Source organism: Tasmannia lanceolata, unplaced genomic scaffold (assembly GCF_043159265.1).
Source record: "Tasmannia lanceolata isolate RefF3 unplaced genomic scaffold, GAP_Taslan_0.1 ptg000044l, whole genome shotgun sequence".
In the NCBI taxonomy this organism is placed as follows: domain Eukaryota; kingdom Viridiplantae; phylum Streptophyta; class Magnoliopsida; order Canellales; family Winteraceae; genus Tasmannia; species Tasmannia lanceolata.
This window is the reverse complement of record NW_027518721.1, coordinates 24,695,541-24,708,592: the sequence shown is the minus strand read 5'-3', so window position 1 is coordinate 24,708,592 and position 13,052 is coordinate 24,695,541. Positions and strand designations below refer to the sequence as shown.

At 38.3% G+C, this 13,052-nt stretch overlaps 1 protein-coding gene across 1 annotated transcript; it reads right to left on the bottom strand.

Moving 5' to 3' along the window:
• Positions 1 to 2,373: 2,373 nt before the first annotated feature.
• Positions 2,374 to 11,761, bottom strand: LOC143863538 (trimethyltridecatetraene synthase-like). Its single transcript, XM_077374232.1, has 2 exons — positions 10,824 to 11,761; positions 2,374 to 3,134 (listed from the first exon to the last, which is right to left on the bottom strand). Exons 1-2 carry the CDS (start codon positions 11,736 to 11,738, stop codon positions 2,505 to 2,507), a joined length of 1,545 nt encoding a protein of 514 aa, XP_077230347.1. The 5' UTR covers positions 11,739 to 11,761; the 3' UTR covers positions 2,374 to 2,504.
• Between the last annotated feature and the right edge of the window lie 1,291 nt (positions 11,762 to 13,052).

Below are 13,052 nucleotides of genomic sequence, written 5' to 3'. Positions count from 1 at the left end.
AAGAGTATCATAGTCTGACAGGGGGGGGGGGGATTTATCCTACGTGGGGTGCGAATTATAATCTCCCTATTTATATCTCGACCGACAATTACGTTTCGGTTTGGTGGGCGATCTATCAACGTAAGGATATCGGTGTTTTGGGACTTGCTAGGCAATTTCGCAGAAAGAGAATTCGCGGCTCACTTTTTTGAAGAGAGATCAGAGAACACTAGAACAGCCATCGAGTAGAAGATTTTGTCTTACTCATTTAATTCATCTGAGGTGGCTGCTCTCTACTGAGAATGTGACCCGCACAATGGCTTTCTGCGAAATTGTCCATAAGGGTCATAAAAGCGATGAAATATCTGTCAAGACTAGCATTGTTTTCGTTAATGAGGGCCAGTTCCTTGTTTATTACATTTATCCAATTGAGGAGAGAAATAATTTCTCCTGGACCCTTGCATTATTTAGGGCAGTGATAAATCGACTCTCCATGTGTCTTTCTCTCTCTACATCGACTCCCCAAATGGATAAATCGACTCCCCATGTGTCTTTCTCTCTCTAATCGACTCCTCATGTGTCTATCTCTCTCCTCTTCTCTCTCTAACCTAGAGGAGAGAGAAAGACACATGGGGAGTCGATTTATCCATTTGGGAAGTCCATTTATCACTCCCCATTATTTATTCAAGGTGATTTGATTTTTCTTCTTAAGGGACAAAATATCTCCTTCTCCTGAAAATGACAAAATATTCCTATAACATAAAATGACTTAAATACCCTTACTTATAAAAATTAACCTAAATACTTTCTTTCCGCTAGGTAAGCCCGAGATCCGGTTTATTAAATGAAAAGAAAGATGATACATTTAATAACAAAAATAACAAAAGAGCCTTGCATTTCAAGGGAAATTACTAAATACTCATATCTCATGAAAAATTTTCAAAATACTAATATAACCAAAACATTCATACCTCATAGGTGAGGAATGATAAATTGAAGGGCGCCCTTTCAAAAAAATACTACAAGGGCTCCCCCAATGGTCCTTACAAACAATTAAAGTGCATTTAATTATATGTTTGTTTGCACCATTTTATAGTTTTTGGTGCCCTTATTAATGCACTTTATTAGGGATGTACCAACGTGCCTTGTAGGTGGTCATCAAAATATTCTTATCTTATAAAAAATAATAAATTGCACCTCTACTCTAACTTCAATAATCAATTTTGGACTCACAATCGGTTCTAAAAATATAAAAAATAGGAACAATTGCCAACATGGGACACCAAAATCCGAGAATTGCCAATGGGGGATACTCTTTTGAAAAATTATAAAAGGGGGTCGAAAACGGGATTATCAAGTCTAAAAAGGGGTTATCAAGTACATAAACAGTGAGACCCTGACCAAAATGCCCCTAGGGGTTATCAAGTCTAAAAAAAGGTTATCAAGTACGTAAACATGGATTATCAAGTTCATAAAGACTTGATAACGCCTCTTTAGACTTGAAAACCCCTTGTGAGACTCAATAACCTTGTTGAGAACTTGATATCCCCGGGCGAGATTTGATAACCCTGTTTAGATTAGACTTGTTAAATCATATTTAGGCCTGTTAACGGGAAGCAAAGAATGGAATGTCTGTTCTATAACAAGAAGGTTGCTTGATTTGATTATTATTTTTCAAGAGAAAGCAATAAGTACTCTGTAGATAACCCCCCTTTTAGACTTGATAACCCATAGTGGCCTTTTGGTCAGGTTTTCCCACAAATTCTGTTGTCGACCCCCATTTATAATTTTTCAAAAGAGTGCCCCCCTTTGGCAATTCTTGTATTTTGGTGTCCCCCATTTGTAATTTTTCCTAAAAATAAACAGGTCGCAAATGAGGCTTGATGGAGACTTAATAAGGTACTAGAATCATTTGCTTAAGGTGATCTCAGCGTCATTTAGTTTTTTTTTCTTTTTGGATGACGTAGGATGTCCCCACCCCCTTCGGGATTAGGACTAGTCCCTACGGATACACGCAACGACCCACTCACCACGTGTATCAGGTAAGTCGGGGGCGGGATTCGAACACTCGTGAACAGGGAGCAAACCTGTGACTTTATGCCGAAGAGCCAACGCCTCGGTGGGTAGCGTCATTTAGCTGCCCTTATCTCAACAGTAAATAAAGCCTTTTGGGTCAATAAAAGCACTTTGCTTGACATTTTCATAAGGAAATAACCTCCCCAACCAAACAATTTGGACGGCTTTAACTCTTGGGCTCGTTTTGTTTTGGGATTTTAGTCCAAATCTGATTATTGGACTTAATTGTGTGTAATTTTTTTAATCAGTTCTGGACTCAAGCAATTCTCAAAATCCAAAACAAATAGGGCCTTAATTGTATCAATACGAGAGAAAATCTTAACAACCGATTTACATAAATCAATTCACTTGATACAAACCAACTCGTTAGGGTAGCAAACTACAACACTTTGAATTGCATATGACATATCAACCATAATTAAGTACTAAATCTGAAATATGATTTGTAATCACACTCGATAAACAGGAGCTGGAAGCCGAGGCTCAATGACAGCCTCGAGAGGGATCTTCCTAGTTGTCGAGAGCCCAAAGATCTCCTCCATGTTCAATTCCTCCGGTGAAATCTTGTCCTGCAATTTCCATTTGAACCCATGCAGCAGATTAGCCAGCGTTAATTGAACCACTTTTAGCCCCAAGCTATAGCCTGGACACATCCTCCTCCCTGACCCAAATGGCAGCAACTCAAAATCCTGGCCCTTGACGTCTATATCTTTCCCGATGAACCTCTCAGGATGGAATTCCTCGGGTGCATCCCAAATAGTAGGATCCCTTCCAATTGTCCATACATTTACGAACACACGAGTTCCCGCAGGTATATCGTAGCCATCTATGACTGAATCCTCTCTAGCGAGGTGTGGCGCTAGCATTGGTGCCAAGGGGTGCAACCTCATTGTCTCTTTCATAATAGCATCTACGAATGGAAGGTCAGGGATGTCTTTTTCTTCAACCCATCTCTCTTTCCCAATTACCTTATCGAGCTCTTTTGTTGCTTTTTCAAAGATATGCGGCTGTTTCAAGAGTTCAGATAATGCCCATTCAACAGTGAGGGCCGAGCTCTCTGTTCCCCCTGCTATCAAATCCTGGATCATCAATCATTGAAACATACAAGTGTTATTGCACTATTACAGAGAAGTTTGTCACACAAACAAGTGGGGGAAGATTAGATGTACAGTTAAGAATAGGTTACTGATATTCACACCAGTATGTTTTGATAGTTGCACAAACCTCTCTTGTCTTTTACTATTTAACCAGCTGTCCAAACATTATTACAATTGCCAAAAAAGCTCATAGGAGGAAATTAAGGAAAAAAAAGACAAGGTGAGTGTTGGAAATAATCTTGGGTAAATAGATTAGTTCAACAATCTATTCAATATGTATTCTGGAAAAAATGAAATTGAAATTACCTTTGATGATCTTGAATGTAAACCTCAAACCCGTTAGCAAGAACCAAACCAAAAATAATAATAAAAATGAAATGAAATTTCAAATAGAGATGAGTGGTAGAGGCACGTTACGGATTAACGCTACCCTTAAGATAGATTATCGCCCCCTCCACGAATGGTATGCAATCGGGTTCTCTTGCGACTTATCTCTAGGATACAACACCACTATACTTGTCTTTAAAGGTGTGCACGCACCGGCTCGGACCTTGCGAACAACGGTTGATGCCAATCAAATTGCCCACTTAAAAGAGAAACTTGCAAAGCTTTGAAAAGATTGAAACTTTCGAAACAGTACTCAAGAATAGAAAAGAATGAACAAAACTTCAAGAAGAGGAAAACGTGAGGAAAAGAGAGAGCTACTATTGTATACACTGTTGTTGTGTATATATATTAACACTCTTCAACGGCTCTTTATCTCTCTTAATGCACACAATGTTTGCAAAATAAAGACAAAAAATAAAAACGTATAAAATATTCAAAGGCATTAAAAGATCGCATAGTAACGATGAAATTTCAACCGTTTGAAATTTGATTCACATAAGACAAAAGAAAAAATCTTTAAAGCCAAAGCATTAGAACCTTTAAATGATTAAAAAATTCAACAATCCCCCACATGAATCAAAATTCAAATTAAATATATTAAATCAAATATGAGCAAATTTGAAATATCATGCAATGGGTGAAGGTGTCTTGTGGACTTGAACCTCCACTTAGTGTTCATATATTCCAGTCTATAAAGATTCCAAGTGAACTATGTCTTGAACTAAGAATCTTAAGTAATAGACCTTCATATATTACACACACGATATCGGCAATGTAACCATGTTCTATCGGGGTAGCACATTTCGGCCATGCGCTGGTCCTGTTTCATGAGCGCTCTTGAGAACAAGCCTTAATTCTCATAGGAAGCGGCCCTACTGCCACACTCATATAGGTGAGTCCATCAAGGGTAGCTGTAACCACGAACCCCGCTTATAAACAGCTATAGACCCATTCAGAGCAAAGCTCTTCCTCCATATCGTTACAGTTAGTACTATTTACATCTTAGGGATAGGCCAAGAGAAGTCATTCATTCTCTTGATAATTTAAGTACAGTGCTTTCACCGATCACTCGAATAACTTGTTTTTCCCATTGAACCTAGTTCTTGGGATCTCCAGTCATATAGGTTGGGTTGCCATTATTGGTGATTCTATTTGATAGGCTTTAGCCCCATCCCTCTTGATGTTTCAGCCACTAGCTTTTTAGCTAGTCCTTTGGTCAGTGGATCTGCCAAGTTTCTCTCTGACCTTATAAAGTCAATTGCAACCACTCCATCAAAAAGCAATTGCCTCACATTATTATGCCTCAGACGTATGTGTCCGGATTTACCATTATATGTTCTACTCTTAGCCCTTGCTATTGTAGCTTGGCTATCACAATGAATAGATATAGCTGGAATTAGCTTGCACCATAGAGGAATATCTGCTAACAGATTCCTAATCCATTCCCCTTCTTCACCTGCTTTATCTAAAGCAATAAATTCAGATTCCATGGTGGAACGTGCTCTACAGGTCTGCTTGGTAGATTTCCAAGCGACAGCACCACCACCCAAAGTGAAAACATATCCACTTGTGGATTTAGTTTCTTCTGAATCTGAAATCCAATTTGCATCGCTATATCCTTCTAATACAGCGGGATAACGACCATAGTGGAGTCCAAACTCCATTGTGCGTTTCAAATATCTTAAAATCCTAATAAGTGCATCCCAATGTTCTTGACTAGGGTTGCTAGTGTATCTACTTAGCCTACCAACTGCGTAAGCTATATCTAGTCTAGTGCAATTCATTAGATACATTAAACTGCCTATAATTCTGGAGTATTCTAATTGGAATATACTTTTTCCAGTATTTTTCTTAAGTTTTGAACTAGGATCATATGGTACACTCAAGGGAGTAATATCAAATTTGTTAAATTTTCTAAGGATCTTTTCAACATAATGAGATTGTGTTAAAACAGTCCCTTCTGAATTTCTAATTATCTTAATCCCTAAGATTACATCTGCCAATCCAATATCTTTCATGTCAAAGTTATCTGACAAAAGATTCTAGGTGTCATTTATAACATCTAGACTCGTACCAATGATTAACATATCATCGACATACAGGCAGATCAAAACTCCAGAATTACCTTCAAATCTACTGTATACACATTTATCAGAATCATTTATGGTAAAACCATTTGATAACACTACTTTATCAAATTTCTCATGCCATTGTTTTGGTGCTTGTTTTAAACCATAAAGAGATTTTATAAGTTTACACACTTTACGTTCTTGACCAGGGACTGCAAATCCCTCAGGTTGTTCCATGTAAATTTCTTCTTCTAATTCTCCATTTAGGAAAGCGGTTTTAACATCCATTTGATAGATTTCTAAGTTATAGATAGCTGCTATAGCTATCAACATTCTTATTGTTGCAATCCTAGTTACAGGAGAATAGGTGTCAAAAAAATCTATCCCTTCTTTTTGTTTAAAACATTTGGCTACTAATCTAGCCTTAAATTTTTCTATAGATCCATCGGTTCTAAGTTTCTTTTTACAAATTCATTTACAACCTATTGGTTTGCACCCATGAGGTAAATCCGTTAACTCCCATGTGTTATTTGACATAATGGATTCTATTTCACTATTTATAGCTTCTTTCCAGAAGTTTGCATCCAAAGAAGACATAGCTTCCTTAAAAGTAGATGGATCATCCTCCACCAAGAAAGTATAAAAGTCAGAGCCAAAGTTAGTAGCTTTCTTTGCTCTTGGACTTCTTCTAGGTTCTATTTCTAGGTTACCTTCTTCTCTACCTCTTTTTCTTCCTTTAGGTTCTTGGTTTTTTATTTGAGGAATACCACGACTACTAGATGCAACTTCTGTTTGAGGTATTAGAGATTGACTCACACTAGTTTGTTTAAGAGGAAACACATCCTCAAAAAATTCTGCATCTCTAGACTCTAATATATTGTTTACATATATGGAATTATGTTCAGTTTTTACCACCAGAAATCTATAAGCTGCACTATTTTGTGCATACCCTATGAATACACAATCCAATGTTTTAGATCCTAACTTTGTTTTCTTAGGGGGAGGTAAGCTTACTTTAGCTAAACACCTCCACACTTTAAGGTATTTAAGACTTGGTTTTCTACCTTTCCATAACTCGAATGGAGTTCTATTTTCATTTTTATAGGGTATTTTGTTTAGTATATGACAAGCCGATAATAAGGCTTCCCCCCACATGTTAAGTGGTAGCCCTGAATTAGTTGGCATGGCATTTACCATGTCAATTAGAGTCTTATTTTTTCTTTCTGCAACTCCATTTTGTTGTGGAGAATAAGGTGCCGTCACCTCATGAATAATTCCATATTTTCTACAATATTCAGAAAATTCATTTGAGGTATATTCACCAACTCGATCTGATCTAAGTATTTTAATTCATTTTTCTAACTGATTTTCCACTTCAGTTTTATAGGTTATAAATTTTTCTAAAGCTTCATCTTTAGATTTAAGAAGATATACCATTACAAATTTTGATTTATCATCTATGAAGGTAATAAAATATTTATTTCCTCCTCTAGTAATAGTATTCTTTAGGTCGCAAACATCACTATGTATTAGTCCTAGAATTTTTGAATTTCTTTCTATTGATTTAAATGGTTTTTTGCTAAATTTTGATTGAACATATATTTGACACTTTGATTTTTGTTCAATAGAAACATTTGGAATCATACTTAAGTTCACCATTCTTTTTATAGATTGTGAATTTACATGTCCTAATCTACCATGCCACATATCATACGATTCAATAATATAAGCAGAAAAATCAGAAATTTTATTGATTTCATTGATGGATACATTGAGCTTGAATAAAACCTCCACAAGCATAACCCTTTCCAACAAACATCCCACCCTTGGTGAGAATAAACTTATCAGATTCGAAGACGAGCTTGTAACCGTGCTTGTTCAACAAGTAGCCAGAAATTAAGTTCTTCCTGACTTCTGGAACATAGAGAACTTGGTGCAGTGTGAGAACCTTGCCGGAAGTGAGTTTGAGATCAACCTTCCCTTTCCCCATGACCTTAGCCATTGAGGAGTTACCCATGAAAAGCATTTCGCTTTCATCCACTTGATGATAGGTGACGAACGCACTTCTGTCACAATAGACATGTATAGTGGCTCCAGTGTCTACCCACCAGTCACTCACATTGAACACCATGTTCACTTTAGAGTCTACGGTTATAAGCTTCTTCACATTCGGTTCCGTGAATAACAGTTCCGGATTCCACAATATTGGCTTGAGGAGCGGGTTTCACTTGAGAGTTTCCGACATTTTGGAAAGTGTCTTTCCCCTTTCTGTGTTGACATTGTCTAGCATAGTGTCCAATTTTTCCGCAATTGAAACAACCCTCTTTCTTCTTATTTTTGTCTATCTTTTTATTACTTTTGAAGTGATTTCGGTTCTCCATCTTCTTCTTGTTTTGATGAGACCCAAAGTTTTTATTTGTCTTCTTCTCACTAGTCTCAACAAGATTGTCCTTAGAAAGGAGTTCTGATTCTTTGTCATTTTGATCACGATTCCTATGTTCTTCTTCTATTCGGAGTGTTACTAGGAGATCTTCTAAAGATAATTCATCTTTTCTATGTTTAAGACTTTTTTCGAATTCCTTCCATGAAGGTGGAAGTTTATTAATAATGGCCGCCGAATGGAAACAGTCATCCATTTTGATTCCTTCCGCTAGGATCTCATTCAATAGGTGTTGGAATTCATGAACTTGTCCTAAGACGGATTTTCCATCTACCATCTCAAATCTAAGATAGTTTCCAACTACATGTTTTTTCACTCCGGCATCTTCGGTCTTATACTTTTTATCTAAAGCTTCCCACATTTCTTTGGCGGTCTTCATTCCACAATACACGTCATACAAGGAATTCGTCATGGCACTAAGTATATAACCACGATACAAAAAGTCATCATTTTCCCATTTTTGAGTAACCTTGGATTGAGCGGGCTCATGCTCTTCGAGACTAGGCTTGGGTGTGGTCAAGACATAGGCAATTTTAAGAGTTCAAAGCCAAAAGAATAAGCGTTGTTGCCAACGCTTGAAGTTCAATCCGTCAAACTTCTCTGGACGAGTGTAATCTTCACCGGCCATGTTGAACTAATCCAATAATCTATCTAAAGATTGTTGGAAATAATCTTGGGTAAATAGATGAGTTCAACAATCTATTCAATATGTATTCCGAAAAAATGAAATTGAAATTACCTTTGATGATCTTGAATGTAAACCTCAAACCCGTTAGCAAGAACCAAACTAAAAAAAATAATAAAAATGAAATGAAATTTCAAATAGAGATGAGTGGTAGAGGCACGTTACGGATTAACGCTACCCTTAAGATAGATTATCGCCCCCTCCACGAATGGTATGCAATCAGGTTCTCTTGCGACCTATCTCCAGGATACAACACCACTATACTTGTCTTTGAAGGTGTGCACGCACCGGCTCGGACCTTGCAAACAACGGTTGATGCCAATCAAATTGTCCACTTAAAAGAGAAACTTGCAAAGCTTTGAAAAGATTGAAACTTTCGAAACAGTACTCAAGAATAGAAAAGAATGAACAAAACTTTAAGAAGAGGAAAACGTGTGTGTGTCAGAGGAAAAGAGAGAGCTACTATTGTATACACTAGGGCTGCAACTCGAGCCGGTTTTACCCGACCCGCATCGACCCGACCCGAAAATAGCCTGGGTTGGGTTCAGGTTTCATGGGTTTCGGGTCGAGCCGGGTTGAGCATTCAAAAGCCCGCATGAATCTCGGGTCGAGCCGGGTTTGAAGGGGCCCGACCCGACCCGACCCGAGTTACATAAGTTATAGTCATTTTTTTCTATTGCTAGTTAAAAGTTAAAAGTGAAAACCCACGCACCCACTGTTATTGTGTGTGAGTGTAATTTATGCTTCTATGAGTTGAGTTGATTCAAGTGTTTGATTCAACATTGATTGTAATTACAACATTGTTTGATTACAGCATTGTTTGATTCAAGTGTAATGTGAGTGTAATTGCATCATTGTTTGATTCAAGTGTAATGTGAGTGTAATTTCTGCTTCTATGAGTTGAGTTGCCTTGCCAAACAAGAATTTTCCTTAAAAAATTACGTCAACGTGAAAAAACCCGAACCGACCCGACCCGAGATTTATCATGGGTAGGGGCGGGTTTGGGAATCGTGGGTTTTTCGAAAAAAAACCCGACCCGACCCGACCCGAGATATTTCTCGGGTAGGGTTAGGTTCTCCAAAACCCGACCCGCCCGACCCGAGTTGCAGCCCTAGTATACACTGTTGTTGTGTATATATTAACACTCTTCAACGGCTCTTTATCTCTCTTAATGCACACAACGTTTGCAAAATAAAGACAAAAAATAAAAACGTATAAAATATTCAAAGGCATTAAAAGATTGCATAGTAACGATGAAATTTCAACCATTTGAAATTTGATTCACATAAGACAAAAGAAAAAATCTTTAAAGCCAAAGCATTAAAAGCTTTAAATGATTAAAAAATTCAACAGTGAGTTGGTGCAATTATAAAAACATGGTAGTGCCAATATTAGATGCCTAGTGTGTTGAATTATTAGCCAATTTTGATCTTTTACATTAGTAAAAGGAGAACAGTCCTAGAACGGATTTCCCTTTTGGACAGGTCTTTTATGTAATGACAAATGTATTTACTGCTTGTATGAAAAAGTCTTGCTGTCGGATCAAATTTCAAGGGCGAGATGATGAATACGAGCATGTCCACACGTAAGTCTCCTTTGCGAAGCCTAATCCGAGCTCACCACTGTTTTTCATTTTTCCGAGTGATGACAAAATCATTGTTCATGTCCACACATAAGTCTCCTTTGCGAAGCCTAATCAGTCCAATATTTTCCACCAAATAGGATCGCCGCCCTTGAATTCAATTGAACTGCCTATTGACCATTTTTTCTTAACCTTCTATACACAAGATATATGGTGTATATAGATCTTAGTTCGACCACATAAACTGACAGATCAGATCAGATCAGATCAGATCAACCAATGGATGATCCTTCTCATAATTCATGTCCACAATCAAGGAGTTAATGAACCGGGAGGATTCTTCGTGCGCTACAACTTCAATGAATCTTCCCGGTTCATTAACACCTTGATTGTGGCACAATCTGTCCGTTTTCAGATTGAACTAAGATCTATATTGTACACACTATGTCATCATCCATGGACCTAATCATAATTCCATGGTAGAACACTCTAGCAAAGGAATATTTACCTGCGTGAATGCCTTGACACCATTCCGACTGAGCTTGACATCGAGATTTGGGTCGTCAGCGAGCTGCAACAGAACGTCGACCATGTCTTTGGGGATGAAATCCTTGACCCCTTCCCTCTTGGCGTTGTGCTCGTCGAGCACTTGCTCGAGAAACCGATCGAATTTTTTGCTAAGCGATTTCATCCTCTTCACATACCCTTGCAAATCCAAGAAACTAAGCCATGGAATCGAGTCTCCGATGTTCAACACCCCGTTCAGCAAGAACCATTCGTCTAGGATCTTCTTCAATTCCTCCGACGTAATGATCTGATTCTTCGATTTGGACTCGTCCGTGTACGTTTTACCCAACACCATGCGGCTTATAATGTTGAGGCTAGCAGTAGAGAGGTGTTCTTTGACAAGGATGGCTTTTCGGGAAGCAACAAAGAGTCTGAACATCAATGAGTGAGTCTCTTCTACGCGTATGTACTGGTAGGATTCAAGTCGTCTAGTGCAAAAGAGCTCCATGAGGCATATCTTGCGGGCTTGGCGCCAGTAAGGCCCATAGGGAGCCCAAGCGATGTTGGAGTAGTTATAGGTGGTGTACTTGCCGGCGGCAGCTTTGGGGCGACAGACAAAGGTGAGGTCATGGGTTTTGAGGAATAGCTTGGCGGCCTCGACCGAAGAGCCCACGACGACGGGGAAGGATCCGAATTGGAGTTTCATTATGGGTCCGTATTTGAGGGAGAGTTGGTGGATGGACCTGTGTGGGAGAGATCCGATTAGGTTGAGATTGCCTATGATGGGCCATGGTTTGGGTCCGGGAGGAAGGTTTAGCTTCCGGCGCCGGAAGTGGCCCGAAAAGGCGCTTAACAAGAAAATGAGGGATGCTAGGAAGGCCACTGAGTATAAGGTCCATGAAGCTGACTCCATCATTGCTTATCTATGGGGGCTTTGTCATGGTGGTGGTATTTATAGAGTTCTGCTAGGGAGACCGTGTGTGGAACCGAACAAATCCCCACATGCCACATGTCACGGGAGGGGTAGTTTTGCCACATTTTCATTGTTGGCTCTTTATTGATAGTACTGTCTCCATATCATTTTCCTTTCCTTTAATTAGGTTTAGAAGTTGTTACAATTTCAAAGATGCTATCTAAACAACTAGTTAGAAAAGTAGTTAATAAATTGTGGACCAATGCAAAAGTGGAGATTTTATATGGTGTAAGCCCTTATAGTCTCTTATTTTTCAAAAAGTACTGTCCAGACCACATCCTGGGATGATACAAACCGTCCATAAGATGGAACACAGCGTAAATAAGCTGTTCCCCAAAAATCATTTCCATACAATGATCCAAGCCCTCCGATCTATAGAGGTTCCCATAATAGCTTATGTGATGTTCAAGTAGAAGCATAAGTGAAGGAAGAATGTTGAATCATAGTGTAAAAGATTTACGAAGTTAAATGATCTCATTCATAAGTGATGGAAGTCGCTAACAAGGGTTGTGCTACAATGTTTTACAGTGGTTAGTATTACAAAGATGTTCCAAAGCCTTAGTTGTGATAGTGTGAACAATATGCACTCTTTTCGCATAAGGATAAGGAATGAATCGGTCAGCATCTACGATTTCATTCTGGGTTTTCTTTATTACTATCTTTTTTTCTTCTTTTAAAAGATACAAAGATAAACCTTAATTTTCCTGGTTTGTATTGTTTTGGTGGGACAAACTTAGTTGCCACTTGCCAGGAAGGCCACATCACACTTCTCATTATCTAAATTTAACCAAATCACTACTCATTTTTAATAGCATTTATTTCATTATTTTTCCCCGGTCCATCGCACTGGGTTTCTTACTAGTGTTTATTTAAACCTAGTCATTCAAGTTTCAAGGAGAACTAATTTCGTCTCGCCCCTTACCTTTATTGTTAAGATCGGAGGGCTTAACCTATGGAAATGATTTTTGGGGCACAACCTATTTAGGCCGTGGCCCATCTAATGGACGGTTTGGATCATCCTATGCATACCTTTGAGTAAAGTGAGGAGTGCCCTCATCAAAATACAGTAGTGCTGATAACATTTCCCTTGATTTATCTCAACAAAATATCTTCTTGAAAAATAACAAAATATCATTATATCATAAAATGACTTAAGTACCCTTACCCCATAGAAATTAACCAAAATACACTTGTATCATAAAAAAATACTTGTATCCCATGGGAAATGACAAAAATACTCATATCTCATGAAAATTT

Bases quoted from the DNA above. Each gene is read 5' to 3' on its own strand.
- LOC143863538 (XM_077374232.1), bottom strand. From the start codon at position 11,738: ATGATGGAGTCAGCTTCATGGACCTTATACTCAGTGGCCTTCCTAGCA. The intron at 3,135-10,823 runs GTAAATATTCCT...TTGATGATCCAG, and splicing joins GTGTCAAGGCATTCACGCAG to GATTTGATAGCAGGGGGAAC.